Raw genomic sequence first — 27,146 nt, forward strand, 5'->3', positions numbered from 1 at the left:
GGTTGTGAGGAGTGGTCCATTATATGTTTGCAAGTTGGGAGGAGGTCAGGGATGGCATAAGTCTCTTAAGGAATTTTGGAAGCAAGGTTTCCAGGACCTTGAGGGGCTAGCTATTGTTGGGAAAAAGGTTAATCATTAATGGTAATAAAACCTTTGAGACCCTTTAGATGTATATCAGTGGGTCATATGCTTGGGAATGATTGTCAGCACATATCTTGGAGGGTTTAGAGATAAAGTTTCCAAAGGAATTGTGAAAGTAGACTTCAGGATCCTGGTACATGGTACAGGTTAGGGGTGGGTCAGGCTAGGATTGTCCTTTGCCCTTAGCCAAGTGTTAAGGTGGAGGTAGTTGAGTCCCTAGAGCAATGTCAATCTGCTTTTTTAAGGGCTTGTCTGTGGGTAAGGGAATTAAATAATTTTTTGTCTGCCTCCGTTTCCCACATCAATGTAGCCAACATTCTACTTTTTAGGTAGCTAATAATCAGAATTCTCTAAGTTGGTCATTTTGTTAATTTACCGCACAAGAACAAAAAGGGCCCCAAACCCTAGTTTAATAGGAAGCAATCTGAATATTCTGAAAATTTAGTGAAAGTAAATTTATATATGACAAAAGGAAATGAAAATGTGAACTAAAGGATACATGGTAAGTTTCTTGCAGAAGTAGTGTAACAAGGGAGAAAGGTAACACTACAACAGGTGAATGAATGCATCTATGTTTAAAGTGTGTATATACACACACGTGTGATGCTGTCTCTAGCTACTGTGTATTATGCATATGGATATGACATACATACAGCTACCATTGCATGACAGGAGGCACTTTGTTTCATAGTATCATTGCTTGATTTCTACATTTTATAGGTGGAGGAAACTGAGTGGTAACTTGTTTGTTCAAGGCCATACTGATTAGATTTGAATCCAGGTCTGCTTGACCCTGAAACTTCTGTTCTTTTTTGCTACATTATGCTTCCTCCAGCTGTAGCTTTGTGCCCTTTCTATCAGAACAGCTGGAAGAGTGAGAAGACTCCAGAAGAAATTTAGTAATTTACATGACACTCTATGATCCTCTCAGTTTCCCCTTTTCAGACACTCCTCCTTTAAGATATTCCCCTCCCCCACAATACCCTGCAGGCCTGCCTTCATACCCCCACAGCTCTACTACCACCACCTCCTTTGGCCCGACTGTCCAGATTCCTGCTTCTCATGGCGTCGTCTAAACCCGGCTGCTGGGCTGGTATCACATCTCCATTTACTTTGCCTGCTGTGGGCACCATTCCCTCAGAAGGTCTCTGTTTTCCAAAGCGATTGTATTGTGTTAGTGAGGGCAATAGTGTACTGTAATGTGTTACTCAGTACCTGGGAGGGTATTTATATGTCAACAGTGAAATGACTACATCTTTAGAAAGTACTAAAATTTGTTGTCAAAGTCATAAGCAATTTGGTGTAAAAAATATCAAGCTCATGGGAGAGACTTTTTTTTTGGAGAGTCAGGTCTCTAAGTGGACCTTAGCCATGTTTGCCTCCTTGTCAGGCCTATGTCTAGTTAATAATATTGCTCATCCACGAATCAATTCTAAAAAGAAATGATATATTTATCAACCTAAAAGACTTAGGTTATATATCACAGATATCGGCTATTGCCAATAGAATCATTGTTTTTTCCTGAGTCTGCGCCTCTTATGTTTGAAATCTCAGCAGTTAGTTCTCAGAGTCTGTATGCCTGCACAGGAAGTTTAAAAAAGGTATCTGTAGCAACTCTTGGTAGCTCAAAGAAGGCTCTGAATATTTAGATTTTATGTTCTTAAATGTCAAAAGCAGATATTCTAAATAACTAAATCAAGATAAAATAAGAAAAACCCGGCTTTTCTGTTCTTCACCTACACCAATGAACTCAGTCCAAATAACTAATCCAAAACTACCAAAGGAAAGGAAGAAGAAAGAAAACTAGAGACAGCAACATGAAGAGATGGAATACGAGTTTGGAATAAGTTCTGTTGTTAATTTTGTCCAAAATAATTTTTAGTAACTCTGGCCAAAGATGGAAGTATTTATGAAAATAAAAAATTCTTTAGGTGAATAAGATAGCCTGGTGCCTAGGACATTGGATGTCAGACTCTCCAGCCAAAAATCCTGTATCATTCAAATCCAAGCCCTTTGTGGAGCAACCTTGGACAAGGTACTTAACCTCTCTATATTTCTGTTTTCTTAAAGTGGGAACAATGAGAGCAATCAACCACATGAGGGTATTACAAGGGTAAAATGAGTTAATATAGATAAAAGCACCTAGAACTGAGTCTGGCATAAATAAATACTAATCAGGTGTTACTGACAACATCACTGCTGTTTTTGTTACACAATTGTCGCTACCACAGCTCAGAGCCTGGGAAACTCAACAATCCAAAAGTCAAAAAAAAAAGGGCAGTACCTGCACTTTTTTACATTTTTTAATGAGGCCAGTATAAAATGCCAATAATTTTGACTTGTGATGTGGGATTTTTGGCTTAAGATACAGTCCACCAAACACATCTTCTACTTACTTTCCCCAAAGAAAAGCATGTGCTCCAAGCTGTCTTATTTATATAAATGGCTACGGAGTGATTAGATAAACCTTATAATTAAATGCCCCCTTCCAGAAATCTTTGCTTTTGTTTCAAGGCTAATGGAGGTGATCAGTCCTTCTTACATGAGAAGAGCCTGTGGCTGTCTTGTGGAAAACATAATTTGGTAGAACTCCCTTCAACATTATTACTAATTTTAGTTTCTGGGTTGCAGATGCTCTCCTTTTGTCTTTGTAGTTATTATTAGTACCTTCCTGTGTGTACTGAACAATAATGGTTTGTGATTCATTTTTTTGAAGTTTCCTTATTGACTAAATTAGCCCCCAGAGTGCTGTATATCCAGTTAGGTTTTGATATAAGGCATAAAATGAGAGAACTATGATCTCTCTGTAGAAGTCAAACACATTTTTATGCCTATTCTTTTTCCAAAAGTATTTTAGGTTACCAAAATGATAAAATCACACTACAGAATATTTATAGAATAAAAAATTAAAAAGAAATCTCTTAACAGTATTTCCACCAGTTACTGTAATATTTTTGGCATATTTCTGTTAGTAGTTCTTACATATATTTTCAACATATATGTAAGCATACAATGTCTTTAATCTTTTCTTTTCTTTCTTAAGGTGGTGGGGGAGGAGAAGAGTGAGAGAAAATTCCAAGCAGGCTCCATGCTCAGCACGGAGTCCCACACAGGGCTTGATCTCAGGACTCCAAGATCATGACCTGAGCTGAAATCAAGAGTCAGACACATAACTGAAGGAACCACCCAGGTGGCCCTTTAATCTTTTCTATACAGCACCGTAATGAAAACATTTTCCATGCGGCTACGTTATTCTTCACAACTGTAATTGTTAACGGATGCGACAAGGTTTGCCTACTCACTCCCTATTATTAAATATTTAATTTGTTTCTATTAAGATGACTATTTAAATAACACAATGGGAAGTCTTTTATGAATATATTTTTTTCCATATTTTGGAATTTATTCTTAGAAGAGATTGTCTAAGTACTTACAACTCTCTCTCTAGGAAATTATCTAAACTTATAGCTATATTATGAAGAAAAAATCTTTTCAAAAGTATGCAAAATAACTCTATAAAACACTATGACTGCTAACTAATACCAAAAACAATACTCTCTCCGTTAAATTCTTATACTGGTTATCATCTGAATTTCATTTCCATTCAAATAGCCATATCCTCTCCTTGGCCTCTAAATACATAACTTTGGAAGTATTTCTCACTCTCATGACATTCTGCCTCTTTATATGTTGGCACTTGTGTCAACTATAATTAAGCACTTATTTGAGTAATGTTTAATGTCTAACTTTGTCAATAGATAATATGCTATGGAAGAGCAGAGACCACAACTATTTGGTCACCTTTACACCCAAATGTCAAGCACACAGCAGGCAATCTTATTTATTCATTCATTGATATATAATGGTTTAAAATTTTGTGCAGAATATTTTGCTAACTGCTATGGGGAAATAAATAGAAATACATGACAGTCCTTGCCTTTAAGGAGTTGTAATAATAATAATAATCCTTTGCTATTATTTTTATTTTAATATGCTGTAGGAGAAAGTTCATGGACTTTAAAACCTGATGGGTTAGGGGCGCCTGGGTGGCTCAGTCATTAAGTGTCTGCCTTCAGCTTAGGCATGATCCCAGGATCCTGGGATGGAACCTTGAATCTGGCTCCCTGCTCAGCAGGAAGCCAGCTTCTTCCTCTCCCACTCCCCCTGCTTGTGTTCCCTCTCTCACTGTGTCTCTCTCTATCAAATAAATGAATAAAATCTTGGGGAAAAAAAGAGATGGATTTGAGTTTGACTCTCATTTATCATCCATTGGCTATATGATATTGGACAAATTAGTTAACTTGTTGGAACCTCACATTGTTAATCATCTGCAAAGCAGGGGTAATACTTGTTTCACAAATTATTGTAAGGTTAAATAAAGTCATGGATGCAAAATTTTGTTACAGCTCTTATAAATTAGAGAGTAATCCATTGTTTTTTTGTTGAATGAATGAATAAAGCCTTGTCAATTTTGGATTTTCTTCCTTTTTGCCCCTGGTTTATTCACTTTCTTCCCATTATCATTGTCTGATCAACAGTAAAGACAAACATTTCACACCTAGGCTGGTGATTCTTGCTCCCATTTCTATGATCACCTTCTAATCTATTATCACATAATTCTTCCCAGAGCTTTGTCATTATCCCCAACTTTTTACCAGAAAAAACTTACTACAATTTTTAAGGATCCTTGACAGTTGGTCCCAGGAGTCCATTCTATCTCAGTGCCCTCACCTCTAATTATGACCTGCTCATACAGAAGATACAGATATAATAAAGAGAGAGAAAAACATGGATAAGCTGTATAAAATAAACTCAGATGACAGGTACAACAGAGACAGCATGACAACTTAGGTTTTATTTCTTCTACAAATATTTTCCAACTCCCCAGGGTAATTTCTTACTTCTTCCTCCAGGCTATTATGCATATATCTAGCACAAATACTACACTATGCTGCAATTATTTGAGTAGGCATTGTCTCTAGCTCCCTCCTCACTTATTAATTTGACAAATATTCAAATGTGCGGCACAATGTACAAAGTGCCCCTCTTGGCTCTTCCTAATAATCACCGAGCTCCTTGACAGTGAAAACCATATCGTAGTCATTTTCATACTCTCAATGCAAATACAATACAGAAATCACCAATGGATACTGATGGAATAAGCCAATGAGTGAGTAAGAAAATGCATGAACAAAATGGCAAATCTATTTATTATACTTGAAACATTTTGCTCTATTCTACCCTTGAGTTTTGTAGGCTGTTATTTTCTTGAAATGGGAAATAAATTTGGTTATTATAGGGAACTTATTTGATGAGTACCACCTGGCTCATCTTTTATTCTTGCCATAAGATGAATTTCCCATCATAAGACTTATTCTTAGAAAGAAATTATAAAATAATGCATGCACACGATGCCAATTGAACACTTTAAAATATGCAGAGAAAACAAGCCTTTTTTTCCTCACGATCCTATCTTCCACTTGCCCCAAATATTATAGGTTTTGTAAGTACGCTTCCAGATCTATTTCCTGTGTATTTCAAATATACTTCCTATGCATTTTTGAGAGTTAAGACATTGTCTCTAGAAGGCTGCTCTCAGGGGCTTACCTAAGGCCCTAAAATAGGATATTGGTGCAGATTCCTATCCCAATCTTTTAAGTCAAGTTATTACCAAGCTTCTTAAAAATAACAAGGTGATGTAGGGTTTCAATGGGATGCAGCAAAACCCATCTCTATCCAAGATTTCTCTCCCTCCTTGTCACATGTCTATTTATGGCTAATCAAAATAAGTACTTTTATGTTCTAACAAGCTTTAAAATTAGAATCCATTTTACCTCTACTATTATTTTTTATCCCTCTGTTTTCAGATTTTTCATTTCCTATTACAAATTAGAAACTGGCCGAAGATAATATAAAAGACCTAAATACAATAAAAATTTATCTAAACTCTTTTATATTCTAAATGCTAATCATAAAAATTCCTTTGGCAAATAAGTGGCTTATAATGTAGTATGGTGTCAAAAGTGTTCAACTAGACATTAGATGTCTTGGGTTTTATTTTTATTTTATAAAGATTTTATTTGTTTCCTTGTTTGTTTACTTGAGAGAGAGAGGGCGATAGAGAGAGCACACGAGTGAGGGCAGGGAGCAGAGAGGCAGAAGGACAGGGAGAAACAGACTTCCTACTGAGCAGGGAGCCCAACATGAGGCTCAGCCATCCCAGAACCCTGGGACCATGATCTGAGCCAAAGGTAGATGCTTAACTGACTGAACTACCCGGGGCTCAAGATATCTTGGACTGTAGACCCAGTTCTTCCACTTGGATAAGTCATAAACCCTCTGAGTCTTGGGGTTTTTTTGTGTTTTGCTTGTTTCAGGGTTTTTTGTTGTTGTTGTTGTTATTGTTTTTGTTTTTGTTTTTAGCCTTAAATAGAGATAATATTCATTCAACACTTTTTCATTTATGCAACAAATATTCATTGAGTATCTATTTTGTGCCAGGAGCTGATTCAAGACACTGGAAAAGCCATAGTCAAAACAGACTAAATTCCCTCCCTTCGTGAACTGTTCACTCTAAAAGGGGAAGAGACAATAAATTAGACTGACTAATAAAGGTATCACTATACATATGCACAAAACTACATGCTGGTGAGGACGTAGATTGGTGGGAACTCTCATACATTGCTGGTAAGGATACAAAATGGTGCAACCACATTGGCAGAGTCTTATAAAGTTACACTTTTTAACACAGCAATCCTGTTTCTACGTATTTATCTAAGAGAAAATGAAAACATGGCCCAAATAAAGACCTGCAGATGAAGAAATATAACCCCAGAGCAGAAAGAACCCAAAAGACAATCAGTACATTTATACAGTGGAATACTACCCAGTAATAAACAGTAATAAACTGATGCAGACAACAATATGAGTAAATCTCAATAGCATTATAATAAGTGGGGAAGGGGGGAAGCAGGTACAGAAGGTTCAATACTCTATAATTCAATTTATGTGAAATTCTAGAAAATGTAAAACTTCAGAGACAGAAATCATATCAGTAATTTTCAGAGATTGTGGTTTGGGGTGAGAGATTGACTTCAAAAGGGCATAAAGAAACATTCTCGGAAATGTCCTATGATGTTTCAATTATGCTGTCATTCATTTGTCAAGACTCATTTGAGGATATACTTAAAGGGGTATATTTTATTGTGTGTAAAAATAATGCCTCGATAACTCTTACTTTTAAAAAGATATGTAAATTATGTAATATTTTAGATAGAGGCAAGAGAGAGAGAAGGGAGTTGACATTTTAGTTAGAAAGTCCTTGAGTAGATAATTTTGAAGGAAGTAAAGGAGCAAACTAAATAGATATCTGGAGAAGGACATTCAGGCAAAAAGAACTGCAAATGTGAAAACTGAGAAGCAGAAACGTGCCAAGTGTGTTTACAGAAGAGCAAGCAGATCAGTGTGGCTATAGAGCAGGGGGTTGAGGAAGCAGGAGATACGAGAGAACAGATCACACAACACTTGACGATAAAGGGAAGCTACCAGTGGGCTTTGAGAAGCAGAGTGACATGAGGGGACTTGAAGTTTAAGAGAAAATTCCAGATGCTTCATACAGAACAGTCTATGAAAAAACAAGTATAAAATCAGGAACACCAGTTGAAAGACAAACTAATAATTTAGACAAGGGATTATGGGCTGGAGAGGGTGGCAAACAGGATTTATATTCTACATAAAGCCACTTGATTTACTGAGAAATCTAGGTGTGTGACAAAGAGAATTAAGAAAAAACCCATGGTTTTTAAGTCTGAACTGCTGAAAGGATGGGATTGCCATCATTAGAAGGAGAGACTTGAGAGAATTTGCACTTACAACTGCAAACAGAGATAGGACTAACCTATAAGCATCTACCCAGTATATGAGTTTACTAGGGCTGCCATACCAAAATATCACAGACTGTGTGGCTTAAACACCAGAAAGTTACTCTCTCACAGTTCTGGAGACAGAAAGTCCATGATCAAAGCGCCAGCAGGGTTGGTTTCCTCTGAGGTCTCTCTCTCTTGACTTGCAGATGGCTGCCCTCTTGCTATGTCTTCCCATGATCTTTTCACCATGTGTGTGCCTCCCAGTGTCTCTGTGTGTCCAAATATTTTCTTCTTATAAGCACACAGTCAGATTTTATTAGGACCCACCCCTATAACCTCACTTAACCTAAATCACCTCTTTAAAAGCCCTGTCTTCAAATGTAGCCGCATTTGGAGCTCCTGGGGATTTGGGCTTCTACATACAAACTTTGAGAGAACATAATTCAGCTTGTAAACATCCCATTTATCCTCTAAAAACTAGGTATTATAATTTAAAAAATTCTACTGTGGGTGCTTCATTCTTTTAGGTATCAAATTTTTTTTTAAATGGAAGAAATAAATTAGGCTCCAGCTAATTATCTTTAGAGCATGTTCTAATTGACCAAGAAGACACCAGGTACATATGTAATGAAGAGATGAGCAACACAGTGGAGTTGAGTGGAAGTAGTAGAACTGGCCTGGACACACAATGAGAACTCATATACACAACATATTTCCTAACACTTCACATATTTAAACAGTCCTGAGGAGACATTGTTTATAAAAATAGCTTTTGGGGGGGTATATAAAAACTGAGAACTATAACTATAGAATTTTTTTTTAAGATTATTTATTTATTTATTTATTTATGTATTTGACAGACAAGATCAGAAGCAGGCAGAGAGGCAGGCAGAGAGGGGAGTGGGGGAAGCAGGCTCCCAGCTGAGCAGAGAGCCCAACACGGGGCTCGCTCCCAGGACCCTGAGATCATGACCTAAGCCGAAGGCAGAGGCTTAACCCACTGAGCCACCCAGGTGCCCCACTATAGAACGTTTTTGCAAAGTAAATTCTTCCTTTCCAGAGTCATGTTGAAATTTTCCTGTTTGTTAAAAAATAAAAATAAAGTGTATAAGCTGAACTTTTAATGTTATCAAGAATTTCAAGTATAAAAAATACCCTACGCTAACTGAATCTGGTTGGTTTTATAAAATATCTAGTAGGAACAGTATTCAGAGCAATTAACGTATTAATTTCAATAGTTAAAGGGAAGTGTTTCTTCCTCCAAAACAAGTTATTAACAATGTCTCTAAGCATTTTATTCAGTGTGACTAATACTATAAAGTATGTAGCAGTGGCACTTAAAATATTCAGCAAACTGGAGATGAATGAATAAATAATGTAGCAGCATTTTACTTGAACAAGAATAATTTCCTCAAAATTTCCCAATAGGAATGGCAGACACCTCGAGTAAAATTATCAAATCATATACAAAGTGCCAACACTGGCATTATACTCATCTCATAAAGAATTCATGGCAATGTGCCCAGCAGGTGAAATACTCCATAAGCAGGAATCTGGTCCTGTTTAAGTCTGTCATCAGGTACCAAAAATGGCTGGACACTGAATCAGTTAGGAATTAAGCCTCAAGTGCCATCTCTAGCAGTTGAGGGTCATGATTCACTTGCTAGATTCCAATATAATAGATCTTCATTTCTTTAATTTTTTAAATAGACTTTATTTTTTAAAGTAGTTTTAGCTTCACAGGGATATTAAGCAGAAGATACAGACATTTCCCATATACCCCCTGCCTGGATGCATGTATCACTTCCCCCATTATCAACATTCTCCGGCAGAGTGGAACATTTGTTGTAACCCATTAACCAAATTAACACATCATTATCATTCCAAGTCTATTGTTCAGGATTCACTCTTGGTGTTGGACATTCTATGGGACTGAACACGTTTATAATGTCATGTATCCACCATTACAGTAGCATACAGAGTAGTTTCACTGCCCTAAAATTCCTGTTTTATTAATGTTGAGTTTTAGATGTTCTTTGGATGCTTTAGATAACAGTTCTTTATTAGATATGTCTTTTGCAAATGTATTCTCCCAGTCTGTGGCTTGTCTTTTCCTTCTTTTAAAATTATCTTTCAAAGAGTAGAAAATTTTAATTTTAATGAGGCCCAGCTTTAATTCTTTCTTCATATATCATACCTTTGATGTTGTATCTCAAAAGTACTAACTAAACCCAAGGTCATCTAGAGTTTCTCTTATGTTATTTTCTAGGATTGTTATAGTTTTGCATTTTACATTCAGGAATATGATTCACTTTCAGTCAATTTTTATGAAGGGCATAATGTCTGTGTCAAGATTCATTTTTTTGCATGTGGATGTCCAGTTGTTCAGCACCATTTGTTAAAAAGGCTATCTTTGCTCCATTTGCTTCTTTGTCAAAGTTAGTTGACTGTATTTCTGGGCTCCTATTCTGTTCCATTGATCTGTTTGTCCATTATTTTGCCAATACCTCACTGTCTGGACTACTGTAGCTTCATAGTAAATGTAGAAGTCAGGTAGCTCCAGTCCTCCCACTTAGTTCTCCTTCATTATTCTGGGTCTTTGGCTCTCCATACAAACTCTAGAATCAGTTTGTTGATATCCATAAAACAACTTTCTAGGATTTTATTTGGGATTGTGTTGCATCTATAGAACAAATTGGGAAGAATTGATGTCTTGACAATATTGAGCCTTCCTACCAATGATCATGTACTATCTCTCCATTTATTTGGGTTTTTTTATTTGTTTCATTAGTTTTGTCATTTTCCCATATAGATCTTATACTTATTGTGTTAGATTTATACTTCAATTTTTTTTTGGTGTAAATGGTATTGTGTTTTTAATTTCAAATTCTACTTGTTCATTGCTGGTTATAGAAAAGTGATTGACTTTTGTATATCAACCTTGTATCCTGAAGCCTTGGTATAATTCCGTGTTAGTTTCAGGAGTGTTTTGTTGATTCTTCCAGACTTTCCACATAAACAATCATATCATTTATAAACAAAGACAGTTTATTTTTCCTTTTCAATCTGTATACCTTTCATTTGTTTTTCTTTTCATACTACATTTGCTCGAACTTCCAATACAATGGTGAAAAGGAGAGGTGAGAGGGGACACCCTTGACTTATTCCTGATCTCAGTGGAAAAACTTCTAGTTTCTCATCATTAAGCATGGTGTTAGCTGTAGGTTTTTCTGCATTCTTTATCATATTGAGGAAATTTCCTTCTATTCCTAGTTTGCCAAAAGTTTTATCATGAATGCTTTTACTGTTTTTATTGATATGATCATGGAATTTATCAGCTTTAGTCTGTTGGTGGAATTCCTTGTATTACTTGATTTTTGAATGTTGAAGCAGCCTTGCATACTTGAAAAAAATCCCACTTCATTGTGGTGTAATTTTTTTTTACACATTGTTGAAGTTGAGTTGCTAATGTTTTATTGAGGATTTTTGCATATTTGGTTATGACAAATATTGGTCTGTAGTTTCCTTTTCTTATATCTTTCTATGGTTTTGATATTAGGCTAATGCTAGCCTTGTAAAAATGAATTAGGGAGTATCCTCTCTGCTTCTATCCTCTGAAAGAGATTGTAGAGAATTGATATAATGTTTTCCTTAAGCGTTTGGAAGAATACAACAGTGAATTCAACTCGGTCTGATGTTTTCTTTCTTGGAAGATTATTAATTTTTTATTCAGTTTCTTTAATAGATATAGACCTATTCAGTTTATCTATTTCTTGTGTGAGTTTTGGCAGTCTGTCTTATTCAAGGAATTAGTCCATTTTATCTAGGTTATCAATTTTGTGGGTTTATAGTATCACTTTATATTCTTTTTAGTGCTGATGGGATCCTTAGTGATGTCCCCATCTCTCATTTAGAGATGTCCCCTCTCTCTAATATCATTCTGACATTAGCAATTTGTGTACATTCTCCTTTTTTCTTTGTTAGCCCAGGTAGAGGCTTGCCGGTTTTATTGATCTTTTCAAAGAACCAGACTTTGGTCCTTTAATTTTCTTTATTGGTTTCCCATTTTAAATTGCTTTTTTTTTTTTTTTTTTTTTTTTAGTTTCCTAAGGTTGAAGCTGAGATCTTTGATTTGAGACACTTCTTTTTTAATCCACACATTCAATGTTATAAATTTCCATCTAAGAATTGCTTTAATTGCATCTCACAAATTTTTAAAAGCTGTGTTTTCATTTTCATTTAGTTCAAAATGATTACCTTTAATTACATTACTACTGTTCATTACACTGATTAACAAACTAGTACTTTCACCAATGAAAATCCATTTCTGACATTCAACAAAGCCTTAGTGTTGACTGAGATGTGACTAGTAGATAGGTTTGTGGTAATTTTTTCTGGAGTTTAGGCTCTCTGCTTTAATCTTAGTTGAACACTGCTGGAGTTTAGACTCCTGATTAAAATACCAGCTACCAATGGCTGTGGGTTAACCTACATACACAGATTACTGCAGTATCTGTGCTATTTTACTATAAATTGAAACATCATTATATTCCATTTCAAATATTTCAGATTATATCCTTAAATCTAGGTCAATTCAGGAAGTGAAATAAGGTCAGTACTTTAAAGATTGTAAACTCTCTGAGAATGTTCATCACATCTCAACTAAGTGAAATGCTGTGTATTTGATACACAGTCACATGACTGGAGGCCATTCTGTGTATCTTACGAGAAGAAACCAACAGTTTTACTTGTCACTCTCCCTCTAATGTTGGATGTTCATGTAAATTTCTGTCCTTTCACAGCCCTTCGACAAGAAAGCATGAAAAATAATTCACTTAATATCTGCAAACCTACAGTTAAGAAAAGGAAAATAGTAACTAAAGGTGACTCTGAAAAGTAAAATAGTTGCAAGACAGTTAAGAAGGCTTTCTCCTATCTACCAACCCTCTTGGCCCCTGGAGGAAGAAAGATGAAGACACATTGATCTAGCACTCAGAAGGCTCATAACCCATTAGAAACAATGAAGATAAAAGAGGCAAATGATAAACTTACATTGGATGCTACTGCTAGTGAAGTTAAGACTTTATCATTAAAATAAGAATTTAGTTCAAAGCGAGAAGGAAAAACAAAGATAGCAAGTGTTTGGATTAAAAATCAAGAATGGGATGGGTTGCCAGAAGTTTCTTTACTGAATAGTCATTTATTGAGTGCCTATAATTATATTTATTTGATTCTAAGATGTCAGATAATCTATCAGCTTTTTAAAAGAGAAAAAACTCTATGTTAAATGTTTCTATCAGTTCTAAGGGGCCTTCCCAAAAATGTAAAAATGTGAACATGCTCATTTTAGGACACATGCAGAGCACTTCATAAAGGCAGCAGGTTCAGAGAGTGCCTATTAGTCATGGACCTGGCATTACAGAGATTAACCTGGTGGAGTTATACATACATTACAGAAATAAATACATAAAAGTATAATTATAAACTAATGTTGCAAGAAATCTGGCTAAGTTTGTATATGAAGTAAAAATCTGATTTTAGAAAGTTGAAACACGGGGGTTTCTCTAAAGCCGAGTTTTATTCTTTATTCTTTGACTAGTGAACACTATAAAGTCAATGAGTTATGAAAGCTTCCCTTTCATTTTCTTTCTCCCTACATCGCTGAGAAATTTTCAGCCTCTGCTAAATGTTGCAATCATATCCCTTGTTCTTCCAGATGATTTATCCACCATATTGGCACCATGTGTAAATCTTCAGTCAGAACTAATTTTACAGATCCAGATTTGTACATCTTTATCCCACATTAAGATATTCATAGCATCTCAAGTTTACTCAAAACTTCTAGCTGAAGTCTTTGAGAGTCATGTTAAAGTTACTGTCCAAGAGCACGTTGTCTTGCCAAACAAGATTGGCCAGGTGATGTCAATTATTTTACATGTTCAGTTAATCAGTATGTATCACTTTCTATAGTTTATAGTTACAGTATTATGTTGGGATTGGAAGGATAAGATTATTGTATGTTTTCTACTTTAAAGAAGGCTCAAATCTAGTTGAGGAGATAAGAAAAATAATATTCTTCTATGAGTATAATGTCACTCAATAAATAATATTTATCCAGAATAGTCCTGGTTTATGTAGAGGGCTGGAACTGGAAAAGACAAAAAACAGAGGGGGGGGGGGGTACCAAAACTAAACAAACAAAAAAACAAAATCTTTTCATAACCTAGCAGTAAAATCACCCCTCCTAATGGTTTGGTAATTGTTGAATATTATTTAACTCTAGTCTGCTAGTATATTGGACCTGCTCTTTGCTTTGACCCAACCAACTGCAAAGAATTAATACCACCCCAATTTTTCTTTAGCTAGCCATCTTTGAGAGCTTTAAATTATTACTATATATTGAAGGAACATTCCATCTTACATAAGCAGAATGTTTTATTCTATTTTTGCCATTTCTTAAAATCAAAGCAACCTAGAAAAAGTTATTCCCACAAACTCATTACTTATTGCTAACTTGACATATTCAGCTTGATCATCTGGTGTAATGTATATATTCTTGAAACTAAATTGATTATCTTGACACTTGCTCTTGGCAAAATGAAAAGAAAGCTTATAGCTTCAAATATAAGGTCTACATATTACCACATTATAAGGTTAGGGTGCCAGAGAAAACTAGGAAAGCCTTTTAAAAAAAAAATCAAAGACATTTTGTTATTTGGTTGGTAAAACTATGAATTTAAGAAAATTTGAATATAGGCGGCCTAAGTATAAAGAATATCTGAAACTCAGGTCCTAAATACGATGCCTTTTTCAATATTTTACACCTAAACAAAATATGTGAAAGCAGAGGCATATTAATTTTGCAAAGATTGCAATCTCAGATATACAGCATCCTAGCTATGACATTTTCTAAGATTTTTTTCTCATAAAAACTGTGAAAGCATGAGGCCAACAACATCAAGAAAATTTTAGGTGAGCATGAGTATAATGGCACTTATAAACTGATTGGTGTGAAAAGGTCACAGTGGCAAGAACAAGAAAACACACCAGAAGTCATATGGAATCCATGAAACAAAAAATGCTTTCAAGCACACATATGAGACTACACAATGCATTCGCCATTATTGTTAGCAATACTTTTACTTACTTTTTTAAACACACATGACTAAAAGTACATTGATAAATATATGTTATATGCATAGCAAAGTACTGGCTTTGCTTCTCCAAAGACCAGGTGATGGCAATCCTGATCAGATTCATGAGTGCAATGTGGGTGGTACTGGGAGCCTGGGAATCACAATGTGAAAATCTAAGTGAGGATGGTACTGTACAGATATCTGATCAGCACATTTCCCAGAGAAATCGTCAAGCTCCCTGTTTCTCTTATACCCATTCCAGCACCAAATTGTACTAAAACCTCAGCACCCAGCAGGAGGAGCCAGTCTTCCCTAACTGTGGTCCAAGAGAACTTGGACAATGGGACACAGTGATTAGTACACATTCTTGCTCAGTCTTCAGAAGATTAGGTTTTGGATGCATACCCTGTGATAAAGCATAACTTAAACTTGTGGGGATCTGTTTTTAGAAAAGCAGAGATGGAAACATTGAGGGTCAGGACCCATGCAACTCTCCTCCTGATTGCCCTGAAAAGCAGGAATCATGGACAAACAAAGCTATTTTTGCTCTCCAATTATCGTCTGAGCATTTGTTTTACTGAACCCCACAATTTGTCTCGATCTCATCGTTTTTAGGGAGGTTGCAATCCCACATTTATCTGCTCTCTCACCATCATCTCTAATCTCTCTCTTTCCTCTGCCTCTATGTCCTCATTTCCAAACACACATAGCTCTTTTCTGTCACAAATTACCATTCGCAGGAATTCACTGGCCTGTCCAATGGGCACTGTTTTTCAGTTTCTTTGATAGCCAAAAGGCCTGTGCATACTTTCTCCATGTTGTTACCGCCTACTCCCTTCTTCATCTTTTGCAAACTAGCACGTAGTTCTGCCGCCCCTCCCCACCCAATACGGTTTCTTACGTTAATGATGATCGCTCTAATGGTCTCTTGGCACAGCCTCGTCCCTTGCCTTTGATAACCTGACATTTGTGGTTTTTTTTTTCTTTTTCTGATCCTTCTCTCTTATTTTTTCTTCTACCTTCAAGCTATGACCATTATTCAGCCTTTGCTTCTCTGATCTTTTTCCTTTTTAAATCCAGAGAGATACTAAGTGGTATTCCTCGGTCTGAAGTACTTAAAAGTGGCCACTGAAGGTTCAGGAACAACTAGAAAGGTGGACAGATGGTGCCTCCCACCACTTCAAATGGGAAAGTCCTGCTTTTACCTGATTTACTTGTTCTATGTTGTTTCTTTTGGCGAGCTTATTTGGAATCTAATTTCTTGTTTTACCACTATCTCTATGACTTTTGCCAATATTTCAAAGTATTAATATGTTTCTTATATCTAGACCTGTGCCATTCCTTCCATCTAGACCTCTCTCCTACACTATTCCTCTCCTACACTATTCCTCAGCATCTTCCTAATTCCTACCAATATTTTGGTCTTCTATGTCCTCCTTCCTGGAGGAATCCAGGAAGTCCTTTATGAACCCCAAATCTGGGTAGGATGTTCTGTGTGGTACCATTGCATTCTGTATCAATCTCTTAACACAGCACTTTGTTTCATTGTGTTTTCTGTTTGTCTACACTCCCTACTAAACTGGAAACTCACTGGGGACAGAATATTACATCTTTAGTGTAGTGCCTGGCATGTAATAGCTTTGAAAAATCCAAGCAGATAAATATATAGTCCAGCAAGGAGATACAAATTAGGTGACACTGCTCTCTAAAGAGAAATGAAAGGGTTATCCCTCATTCTGATCAAACTGTCCTGATTTGCCTGCTTCCTGAGTGTCTTTGGCACCTCCTTCATCCAATTCTGAGTCCTGTTCACAGCACCCACACTATTTGCTTTTTGGGGAAGTTATTTTATATTTCCACTCTGATTTTTCTTGTCTGAAAGAGACATATACTGTTAAAGATACTTACGATGACCAAGAAAAATTTAAAGTACTAAAAATGATACTATTTTCAACGCTATCATTACATCATTCTCAACAAAATTCTAACATTACACTATTTTGGCCTAATTTCAACAATTCCAATGTCTTCCATAAAGGTAATAAACCTTCAAAGGATTTGATGCCATGTCTAAGAAGTTTATAGGAAAATGTTGGTGGTTAACTGACTTATAAAGGATATATTGCTTCAAATATTTGCTATACAAAAATGTATCTATATAAATGCAACCAAAAAGCCCTAAAATTAAATCAAAGAAAGGAGCAACGTAATATCCACATACACTCTGCAAAAACAGGCTTAGAAAAATTCCAAACTGCTGGCGTACTAAAACTAGAAAGTGCAGTAGGTATAGACCCATGTTGAAATATAAACGGTAATATTACCTTCAACAGGCAAAGCCTGAGTACCTCCATCATAAATGCTGTAAGTTCTGAAAGCAAAAATCACATTTAAATTCAGTGAGTTTTGTTTGTGTTTGTATAATGAGAACTTAAGGATCAGTTGGGTAGCTGAAGAGAGGACTTCTAAAATCCTGTTGAACTCTGAGAGTCTGGTCAGAGATTTAGATCATGAATCAATTTAACTCACTTTATCTGCAGGACAAATTTTCTCATATTTCTTAAAACAATAGCAATTTTTGTAAAGAGGAAAGCCCACAGCCAACAGGGAAAATGTTACTTACGAGTATTGTGTCAGCAGTTCCAAATCATTATGCATGTTGATTGGATATGCTTCACTGAGTTCAAACAACTTCTCCAGGGCCTCATAAATGAAAATGATGCAAATAAGAGAAGCAAAAGCTTCTTCGGTAAACCGGGTGATATAGCAGACGAGGGAACTTGCATCAGTGGCCACGAGTATGATACACAGAGTTGCTGTCCAAAGGCCAATACTAGCTCTCAGAGATAGGTATGACAGCCCATATTCTCTAGAAGGAGGAAAAGAACAGTGGGAATAAGGTCATTTAACAGCTTGCCACCATTTTAAAAAGATGGAAATAAGTCTAATTCAGGAAGTGAAAGGAAATAAGTTTCACATCCCATGAGTATCTAAATTCAAGACTGTCTAAAGGGAACATCTAAGGAGACAAAAATAAAAGGGGTTTCTCAGTGTTTAAAGAGTATTACCTTTTAGGAATTTTACTTAACATATTACACAAATCTTTTATTTTCCCTTTCTTTCCATGGAGAGACAAGATGGCAAACTGAATCGAATCAACCACTTCTGCCTCTCCCAGCAGACCCCTAATGTGATGTTGAGAGAAGTATAAACACAGTGGAAAAATAGAGAGGGGGTAAGAGGCCAAAAGTATTTGACACTTACTTGCAAAATTTAAACAAAATCTTTTCAAACACCAAAACTGGTCCTGTACTGCCTAATATGGTAAGAGGCTGTCCACCAAAGAGAGAATAGGCTATTCCAGTCATAGATGCTCCAAAGAGAGATTCGATTGCACTCTGTGTAGAGATAGAAATAAGTCCATTACCTAAGTTGTACAGGCAACCATTATGACTAGTGGGACAATGTTTAAAATGCATGAGTATATCCTTTCTCCTTTGCTATGAAAAGTCTAGCGACCCTGGGCAGGATGTGGAGTAGGAGGATAAGAAAAGGGACAAGCGGTCAGCAGAATATGAGTGGTACTCAGTGGGGAAATGTCCTCACCACATTCCTTATCTTGCTTTTTTGGGGGGGTGGGGAGGGGTTGCCCTGTAACAGCTTACATGTGTTTGTGGTAAGTCTCAGGACAGAAGCATGGCCTGTATAAACAGGAAAAGGTGTAAGTAGGAAAAGGACTCCCTGTGAGCTGAAAACTAGAGCAGAAAGCTAGCTAAGGATCGGGGTCAGGGATGAGACCAGAACCTTGTGTGAGACTGAGAACTTGTTCTGAGGTATTCCACTCTCAGATTACCAGTTCTACTAGCCATCCAGGAAACTCGTATGAAGAGTACAGGTACGACCACACATCAAATCTCTCCTCATGACAGACTCCAAAAGCAAATGGACACTTATCTAACTATGAATCTTAAGCACTGACTGAGCTTTAAAAATCCAAGGAGAGCATAATACATACTATACGACCTTCAGTTGCTTCTCCCAACAGTCCTCCAAACGTGATGACGGGAGACATGCAGGCGCAGTAGAGGAACAGAAAAGATGCTAAACACTGCAGGCTGAATGCGTCTCTGAAGTCACTCCAGAAGTATGGAGCTTTTCTTTTGATATCTAAAATAAGTCCCCCAAAAATCCTAAGACAGGGGGAAGAAACACAATAGTGAAATCCAAATATAAAAAAAACCCGCACAAATCAAAACCCTCATTTACTGTGTTGCCAGGTCACAGTATATGTTTTCCATCAGCAGAGATGAGACCCATCTTAACCTGCTGCATTGTATTCTTGTGATCTACAGAGATGGCTTGTACCACTATGTTACTTCCAGTCCTAACCAAATATTGGGCCAGCAACCCCAAAACTCCAGGTTCTCTCAGACAAGGTTCAGAGCGGTTCTTCCATCAAAACTCAAATAATGAAATTTAAGGATTTCTCTAACCTCTGTGCCATTTCTATCTTCATCAACTCCTCCTACACTCAGGCCTACTACTCTCGATCACTGGCAGTATTTTCTAATCATTTACATTTCATTTAGCATAGCAGAACATGAAGGTTGGGAGAGTAAACTGGCCTTCATAGTCTCCAATAGTGGGCATTACCCTGGAGAGAAGATGGAGTGTTTAACCATGGCTCCAGTTATCTGCTTTCTCTGCCAAAATATTTCTCACCCGGTATCATTTCCAACAGGCATCTAACTGGCCTTAGGGACGACAGTAATATCTAGTAAAGACAGATTGCTTCCATTATTGTTTTCATTTTTAGGAAATTAGGAAGGGGACCTTAAAATAACCAATCTAGAAAAATGTAATTTTGATCCACTGTTGTTTAAACATATCCCAACATCTATCATTCACAAGACAATAATGGCCTTCCCTAGTATAAACACACTTACTCTAAATGTACCCAAAACCCACACTGAAACACTTGAAGGAGGATTAGGGGGCAGGGGTGCAGGGGTGAATAGCATTAAATTGTAAAATGCTCCTTAAAACTTGAGGACTAAGATGTTTTCAATCTACTAGAAACGAGAGTATTAATGTACAGGTATTCTCATTCTTGGAACATTTGGTAAAAATACGTGGATTTAACACTTGGCTACTAAGAGCTCTTTGTGCTCCATGGAATAAAGATGTCATATTAAAATGAATAAGACTATGATTAAGTTCCTGCAGGGAGGTTAAAAAAATCTACTATGTTCCAGTACAGTGCCAGTATGCTGAATATATTTGGATTATGCAAAAATATTAAGTTTTGTTATTTATTTTCTACATAGAAATATTCACTGGCAATCTTAGAATCACCTCAAAAATTACTGTTCTCTTGAGATACAAATTCTGGTTTGGGTTGAAATATGTATATCTTCAGGATAACAGAAAATTATGACTATTATTTTTAAGTGCCCTGATCTGACTGACATAGACACAATAGTACCATGTTAGTAACTATCTTACTATTACACAAGCGATAGAATCACTATGATTTCCTAGTGATTGCTTCCATCAGCAAGACAGGGAGTAGGAGAAACTGAATAGGATGAAATTCTAATTGAAAAGAGGACATTTAAACTAAAAGAAGCTTACAGTGAACTTGTGACACTCACACACACAAAGAGCACCTTAGTTTCCCCTAGGTGTGTTTGTTAAACATGTGCATAGTTTTTATTTGGGGAGGATCATTTCTGAATGGTGTATTAACTTATCAAAGTCACAATTCAAAATAGATTTAATCTACTATTTATTCATTCATTTATAATTTATATCCCACCTAATCCCCAAGATATTTTGAGGTGGTTATAAACTATTACTTAGTAGTTAACATTTATAGGTTTGATAGTACTTCCTATTAGACCATTGTTTTCTAATTAATTACTTATTAGGGCATACATTAGTCTAAATAGCTATTATATTACTGCGTAATAAACGTGCTGTTAGCAGCAAAAATCTAAATCCGGAAGTGAGAGGTCATTGCAGAGAACAGTGCAAGAGCAGCCCAGATGTACACCAGCAACTCCAGGAGAGCAGATGAGTAATGGATACTTCAAGTCATGTCAGCAACAGAATCTGTGGAAGAACTCTGGAGAAGCGAAGATACCGGATATTGGTGACCTGGGAGGATTTAGGAAGCAGTAAGGAAAAGTGAACTTCGAAAAAAATCTAAGCTATGTGGCATGTTACACCTGAGAGAGAGAGAGAGAAAAAAAGAGAGAAAAAAAGAACCACCCAAAATAAAAAGACAGCATTTGAAAATATGAAAGCCAACAGAAGAAGTAACCGCGCTTCCAGTAAAGGGAAAAGGAAAAAATTGCTTGAATCATCTCAAATTATATGGAGCCCGAGGAAGACGTTCAAGGACATTTCCTCAGAGACAAAACGTAAATAAAGGGAAAGAACAGAGGAGAATTAAAATGCACAGAGTTGTCAGAAACCGGAAAGTCGGCTTAGAGGACACAGTGAAAGCAGTCCCGGAAATGGCCTTGAGAGGAGGGGAGTACCAATCCTGCAAAGCCTTTGCCATTGCCTTCAATTACAATGGAGGCTGTGTGCACATATTCCCTGAAGACAGCCCCTCCCAAGCTTTTCTGATTTTCTGCTCACACATTGCTTGAAGAGAGACAAGCTGTCAAAAAACGATAAAGAACCATTTTAAGAAATAAATTGAAGCTTTCATCTCTTCAAAGATGTGTGATTAGAAAAATAAATCATATAGCTCTTTCAAATTACAACCGCAAAAATAAAAAATACTATTATATACATCCTACTTGCATGTAATGAGATAGGGTCTATAAGAGTAAGTTCTTGGTATTTATTTTTATTTCCATCTTGAACTTGAAGCTTTCAACAGGCTCTTTTAGAAGGGGCAACTGACAGTTTTCTTATTCATTCTAAGAATCTGTGAATGCATTTTATGCACAGCAAAACGAAAGACTGGGTAAGATAAAATGGAATGAGGTATCCACTGTTCTGGTTTAATAGTAACAAAAATCATTAGCACATACTGGGAAATCAAACTAATTGACATTAAACAGGTATTCAAGTACTAGATACTCAAATAAATAGGCATTCTTTAAGTACTCAAAGTCTTAAAAAAATTACATCTCAAAACGGCAATTCCTGACACAAAGAACAGTATCCCATTTGGTCTGTGAAGTACCATACAGATGCTTTTCACTAACCTTCCAGTTCGCTGGAGTTCAGGTCCACTATGTCCTCCGTGGGGCTCTGCTTCCCCATGAGCTGCTGTTCCATTCGGTACAGCAGGAATCTTCCTCTTCTCCTGCAGGAAGTTTTTTGTTTTTGTGTTTTAATTTCAGGTGCTAGTTGTAAATAACAAAAACAAATTTTTTTCCCTTGAGGCAATATGCAGAGTGGCTAAGAACCCAGGCTCTGTTACTTATTTGCTGCATGACCTCTAGCAAGTTATCTAGGCTTCCTAAAGCTTCAGTTTCTTCCTCTGTTTACTAGTAGTAATAGCATCTATCAGTGTGATTGAAAAAATTAAATGAAGTGATGGACATTTGTTCATTCTTTCAACTAATCTTTGTTGGGTGCCTCGTGGGCCATGCATTGTTAGGGATGCTAGAAAGGCAAAGATGAACAAGAAAAAGCATTCATACTGGAGACAAACAACAAATCTCTAATGTCAAGTAGAGATAGAGCTATGAAGACAAATGAAGAAAAGGAAGGGGGCAGAGAGACAAGGGCTGGGTAGATTGGAGTGAGGGGCACTAGGTATGGCGGTGTTACATGCCTGGCATAGCTCAACCCTTCCATAAATTTAAACTGCTATCGTTAGCTATTTTTGAGGGTAGTTCCCTCTTTTATTCTGGCTGATATCTTCCTACCCATGGAATGCTTGACAATATGGTTTTTTTTCTGACTCACAGAGATTTAAAAGATTATTACAAAAGGAGACTTCTAGTTGAGCCATTGAAAAATTAACTGAGGCTTATGTAAGTGCTCTCTTATTCACAAGTGTCTTCCACCCACTTTTGTCAGTAACGGAGGTTTTTAAAAAATCGGAAAATCCTACCTATCAGCTATCTTAGAGCATGCCAATGTGTTCAAAAGGACTTAAAAGGATCATAAAAATGTTTTAAGTGGTGCAATTAAAATTTTTACTTAACTGCCGTTCCAAAATAGTGTAACCACTCTCAAATGCTCTTGGGTACAATGGGACATTTAGGTAAAATGGCACAGGTTTAAAACATGAGAAAAATAGGCCTTGAAATGCACAAAATATAGAAAAGTTCATTGTTTAATATTTTTATAATTTTCCAGGTACAGTGAATTAAAGTTCAATAAGAGAATGTGTGTCAATTGATGAAGGAACTGCCTTTACATATAAATAATTATCATCCATCATAAAGGGCTTTAAGAGTGGCCTCAGTACCTTCAACACCCAACAGTCACCCAGGAAACATTTCTTAGCTTCCACAAACCTCAGAAAACAAGTGATATTATTTGGTCTTCTGGATAATTATCCCTTATTGGCTATGTTAACTCACTCTCTTACAATGGGAAAAGCTATCCTTAGATAAGGCAAATGATAAACCATGAAAGATATTCACCATTCTAAAGCACCTGTTTCATCAAGGAGTGTTCATCTTATAGTAAGAGGAAAAGGTATGTGAAAAGAGATGTATGAACAGTATTGATAAATATTCCGAAAAAAATACAGGAAATATTTTTTGTTTAGAAACACAAGGATTTTCGTATTTTAAAACAAATCAATGAGTGAGTATATATTTGACTACTCAAACTATACAATTTATTTAGTCAATCAACAAAAACTTATTGAGAACCAATTTGTGTCAGGTTCTTGGCCCCACCACTAATATACAACAGTTGACAAATCAGGTCTGTGGAGCTCACATTCTAATGGGGAATGCCAACAATAAACAAATAAACCCATAAATAAATTAGTTCCATGGTGTGTTAGAAAGATTAAAGCTATGTAAAAATAAAAATTTAGAATAGAGTAAGAGGTGGTCTGAGGTGTGGGTAGGTAGGGAAGAAGGAATGGCAAATAGAACCATCCTAAGATCAGTGAGAAAATATCATTTGAGAAAAACCTGAGAAAGTTGAGGGAATAAACCATGAGAATAAGTGAGGGATATCTAGACAAAAAGAATTGCCAATGGGACAGTGTCATGGCAGGAATATGGCTGTAGGGTCTAAAGAACAAGAAGCAAAGAAGCCAAATGGCTGGGGAAGAGTGAGCAAGGCAGAAATTGGTAGGAGTTTACTTTGAAAAGGTAAAGGGATGCCAGGGTAGGTTTAGTAAACCGTTGTAAATATTTGACTTTTATTCTCAGTGAAATGAGGAAGTATTGTAGGGTTTTGAGGAAAGGAAAAGCATGATCTCATTTGGAGTTACTCTGGCTGCTATGTTGAGAACACACGGGCTAAGGACAGAAACAAGGAGACCAGTTAAAAACTATTTCAATAATCCAGGAGGAAAACTATGGAAGCTTGAACTAGGATGGTAGCAGTGGCATCAATGAGAAATGGTGTAAATCTGGATAAATATTAAAGGCAAAACCAAAAGTATTTCCTGGCAGAATGGAAATCTAAGAATAAACTAAAAATTAGTGATTTGGGCTTGGTCAACAGTAAGATTGGAATTAGGACCTATCAATATAGGAAGGTGTAGATGGAACAGACTTTGCAAAAAGATCAGTTTCTTGTACACTTCGGGAAGCATCATATTGCCTTTTCTAACATAAATGCAAAGATGCATACAGGAGCAGAAATGAGACAATCTACAATTCAGTTCAAACTTTGGACTTGTCAAATTTTAGATATCTATAAGACACCAAAGTGAAGATATGGGACAGGCATTTGGATAAATAACTCTCAAATTCAAAGTAAACATTTAATTTGGAAGAGAATTTAAAGCAGTAAGATTGGATGATATTATCACAAGAATGTATGTAGGTAGAAAAGAGAAGATGACTACAGAGTGAGCCTGAATCATTTCAAAATAAAGAAATCAAAGAAGAAAGAAGAAACCAGCATAGGAGACTGAGATGGGAGTAACCAGTGAGCTAGGGGGAAAATCAAGAATGTGGTGTTTTGGAAGCTAAGTGAAGAGCATGTATCAGGGAAAGGGGAGTCAAATGCCCTTCACTGACAGGCTAAATAAAATCCAGACTGAGAGTTGACTATGGGATTGAGCATTGTGGCGATCTTCAGTGACCTTCATGTAAGTAATTTTAGTGAAGTGATAGGGACAAAAGCCTTATTGGAGAAAGTTTAAGAGAGACTTGGAGGAGATGAACTGGAGCAGGTAGTACAGAGACCTTCTGTGCCATTTGGTTGCATTGAGGGAAAAAAAAAATGGATGAGTAGCTGACAGTGGCAGTATTGAGAATTCTTTTTTTTTTTTTTTAAGAATTGCAAATTAATTAGATTGCATGCTAATAAAAATGATGTAATACAGAGCAAAAGAATTGATAGAGGAAAGAAAGAGGAGAATTGATGGTGTAATGTCTTTGAATAGGTTTGAAGAGATGGGATCTAGTGCAAAGGTAGAATTCTAACTTCGGATAATGCATAGGTAGTAATATATGGGAAGGCAGAGTACGTGGGCGCAGATGCCAGTAGGCAGATAGGCATGGTAATGAGAGTCTAGGGAGGTTCTCTGATCATTTCAAATTTCTTAGGGAAGTGTGAACCAAGTCAAATCTGAAAGTAAGGCTCAGGAAGGATGTGCTGAAGACTTGAGGACAGAAAATGGGTCTGATGGGTCATCTAGGGAGAATTACTGGCCTAGGGAGTATAGTATGATAACTTGCAACATTAAGGTCCACTTGAGGTAGGTTGTCATGAATTAATGAGATCAGTCAGTGTAGTTATGATTTCCTTCAGCTATGCTCAGCTGTATCAGTGCAGGTACAGATTAAAGAGTTGGATTCACATAAGGTTGTGGTTTCAACAAGCAAGTAAATGGCATGAAAGAAAAGCAAAGGAGTTTAGGGTATACACAAGGGAGTGATTATAATGCCCGACATGATGTTCTAACAAATATTTTCAAGGTTATCCTTTAGGGTAACTAGTTAGTCTTCTCTTAACTGAAAAAAAAAAGTGTTTACAGATCTGTGATTTATGGGGTGCCCAGGTCGCTCATTTGGTTAAGCTTCTGACTCTCAATTTTGGCTCACGTCACAATCTCAGGGTTGTGAGATCAAGCCCCGTATCTTCCTCTCCCTCTGCCCCCATCCCCACTGACATGTTTGTGCTTTCTCTTCAAAGGAAAAAAAAAAAAAACCTGTGATTTAAACATTTCAAAAGAACATAAAAACCATAAAAATTATTCCATGGAGGAGAATAGTATTTGAATGAATATGAAGTGAGAGTGCTTAATATCTTTTAATTTATCCTGATTCATTTAATGAAAGAAAACATAGTTCATAGTATCTGTTATTCAATTCAACACACATTTAAGAAATACTATTGTAAAGAAGCATAGCAGAACCCAAATACCTTGATTCCTAATTCAATGTTATACTACCTAATTCAATGTACTACTGCCTCTTAATACTCAGAATCCAATAATTAATCCTGATTTTAAAGAGTCTCATAAAAATAATTTTAAAAATAGAGAGTTCCCAGAGTTCCCTCAAGTTGCTTCAAAAACATCATTCCTCAAAGGCAAGATGTTTTAAAAAATGCTTGACTTCAGTTTATTGTTTAAAAAACTAAATGGTGTTAACAAGTGACCTTTAAAGTCTCACTGTCAGTGTATTAATATTTTCACAGAATATTTCCAAATAACATCAATTGAAGAGTTTCTTTTTTTTTACTTCAGGAAGCATTATATTGACTTTTCTAATATTCTAAGTGTAAAAATGTTTATAAATACAAAAATAAGTCAATCTGTAACCTAGAAGTTACTCTTTAAGCAACTTTTTTTAGTAGTTTGAGATCAACGGAAATTATGTGGCTTGTA

At 36.3% G+C, this 27,146-nt stretch overlaps 1 protein-coding gene across 8 annotated transcripts in view; it reads right to left on the reverse strand.

Moving 5' to 3' along the window:
• Positions 1–27,146, reverse strand: part of SLC4A10 (solute carrier family 4 member 10) — a 312,033-nt gene that overhangs the window by 61,199 nt on the left and 223,688 nt on the right. For all 8 annotated transcript variants that reach the window (XM_004743945.3, XM_004743944.3, XM_004743949.3 and 5 more), the window contains 4 exons: positions 22,369–22,469; positions 19,158–19,332; positions 18,407–18,540; positions 17,766–18,011 (listed from right to left, as the gene is read on the reverse strand). In XM_004743945.3, the coding sequence (XP_004744002.1) occupies positions 17,766–18,011; positions 18,407–18,540; positions 19,158–19,332; positions 22,369–22,469 (656 nt within the window). The remainder of the gene's footprint in view (positions 1–17,765; positions 18,012–18,406; positions 18,541–19,157; positions 19,333–22,368; positions 22,470–27,146) is intronic.

Source organism: Mustela putorius, unplaced genomic scaffold, assembly GCF_011764305.1.
Source record: "Mustela putorius furo isolate JIRA1106 unplaced genomic scaffold, ASM1176430v1.1 tig00003869_pilon_pilon_pilon, whole genome shotgun sequence".
Taxonomy (NCBI): domain Eukaryota; kingdom Metazoa; phylum Chordata; class Mammalia; order Carnivora; family Mustelidae; genus Mustela; species Mustela putorius.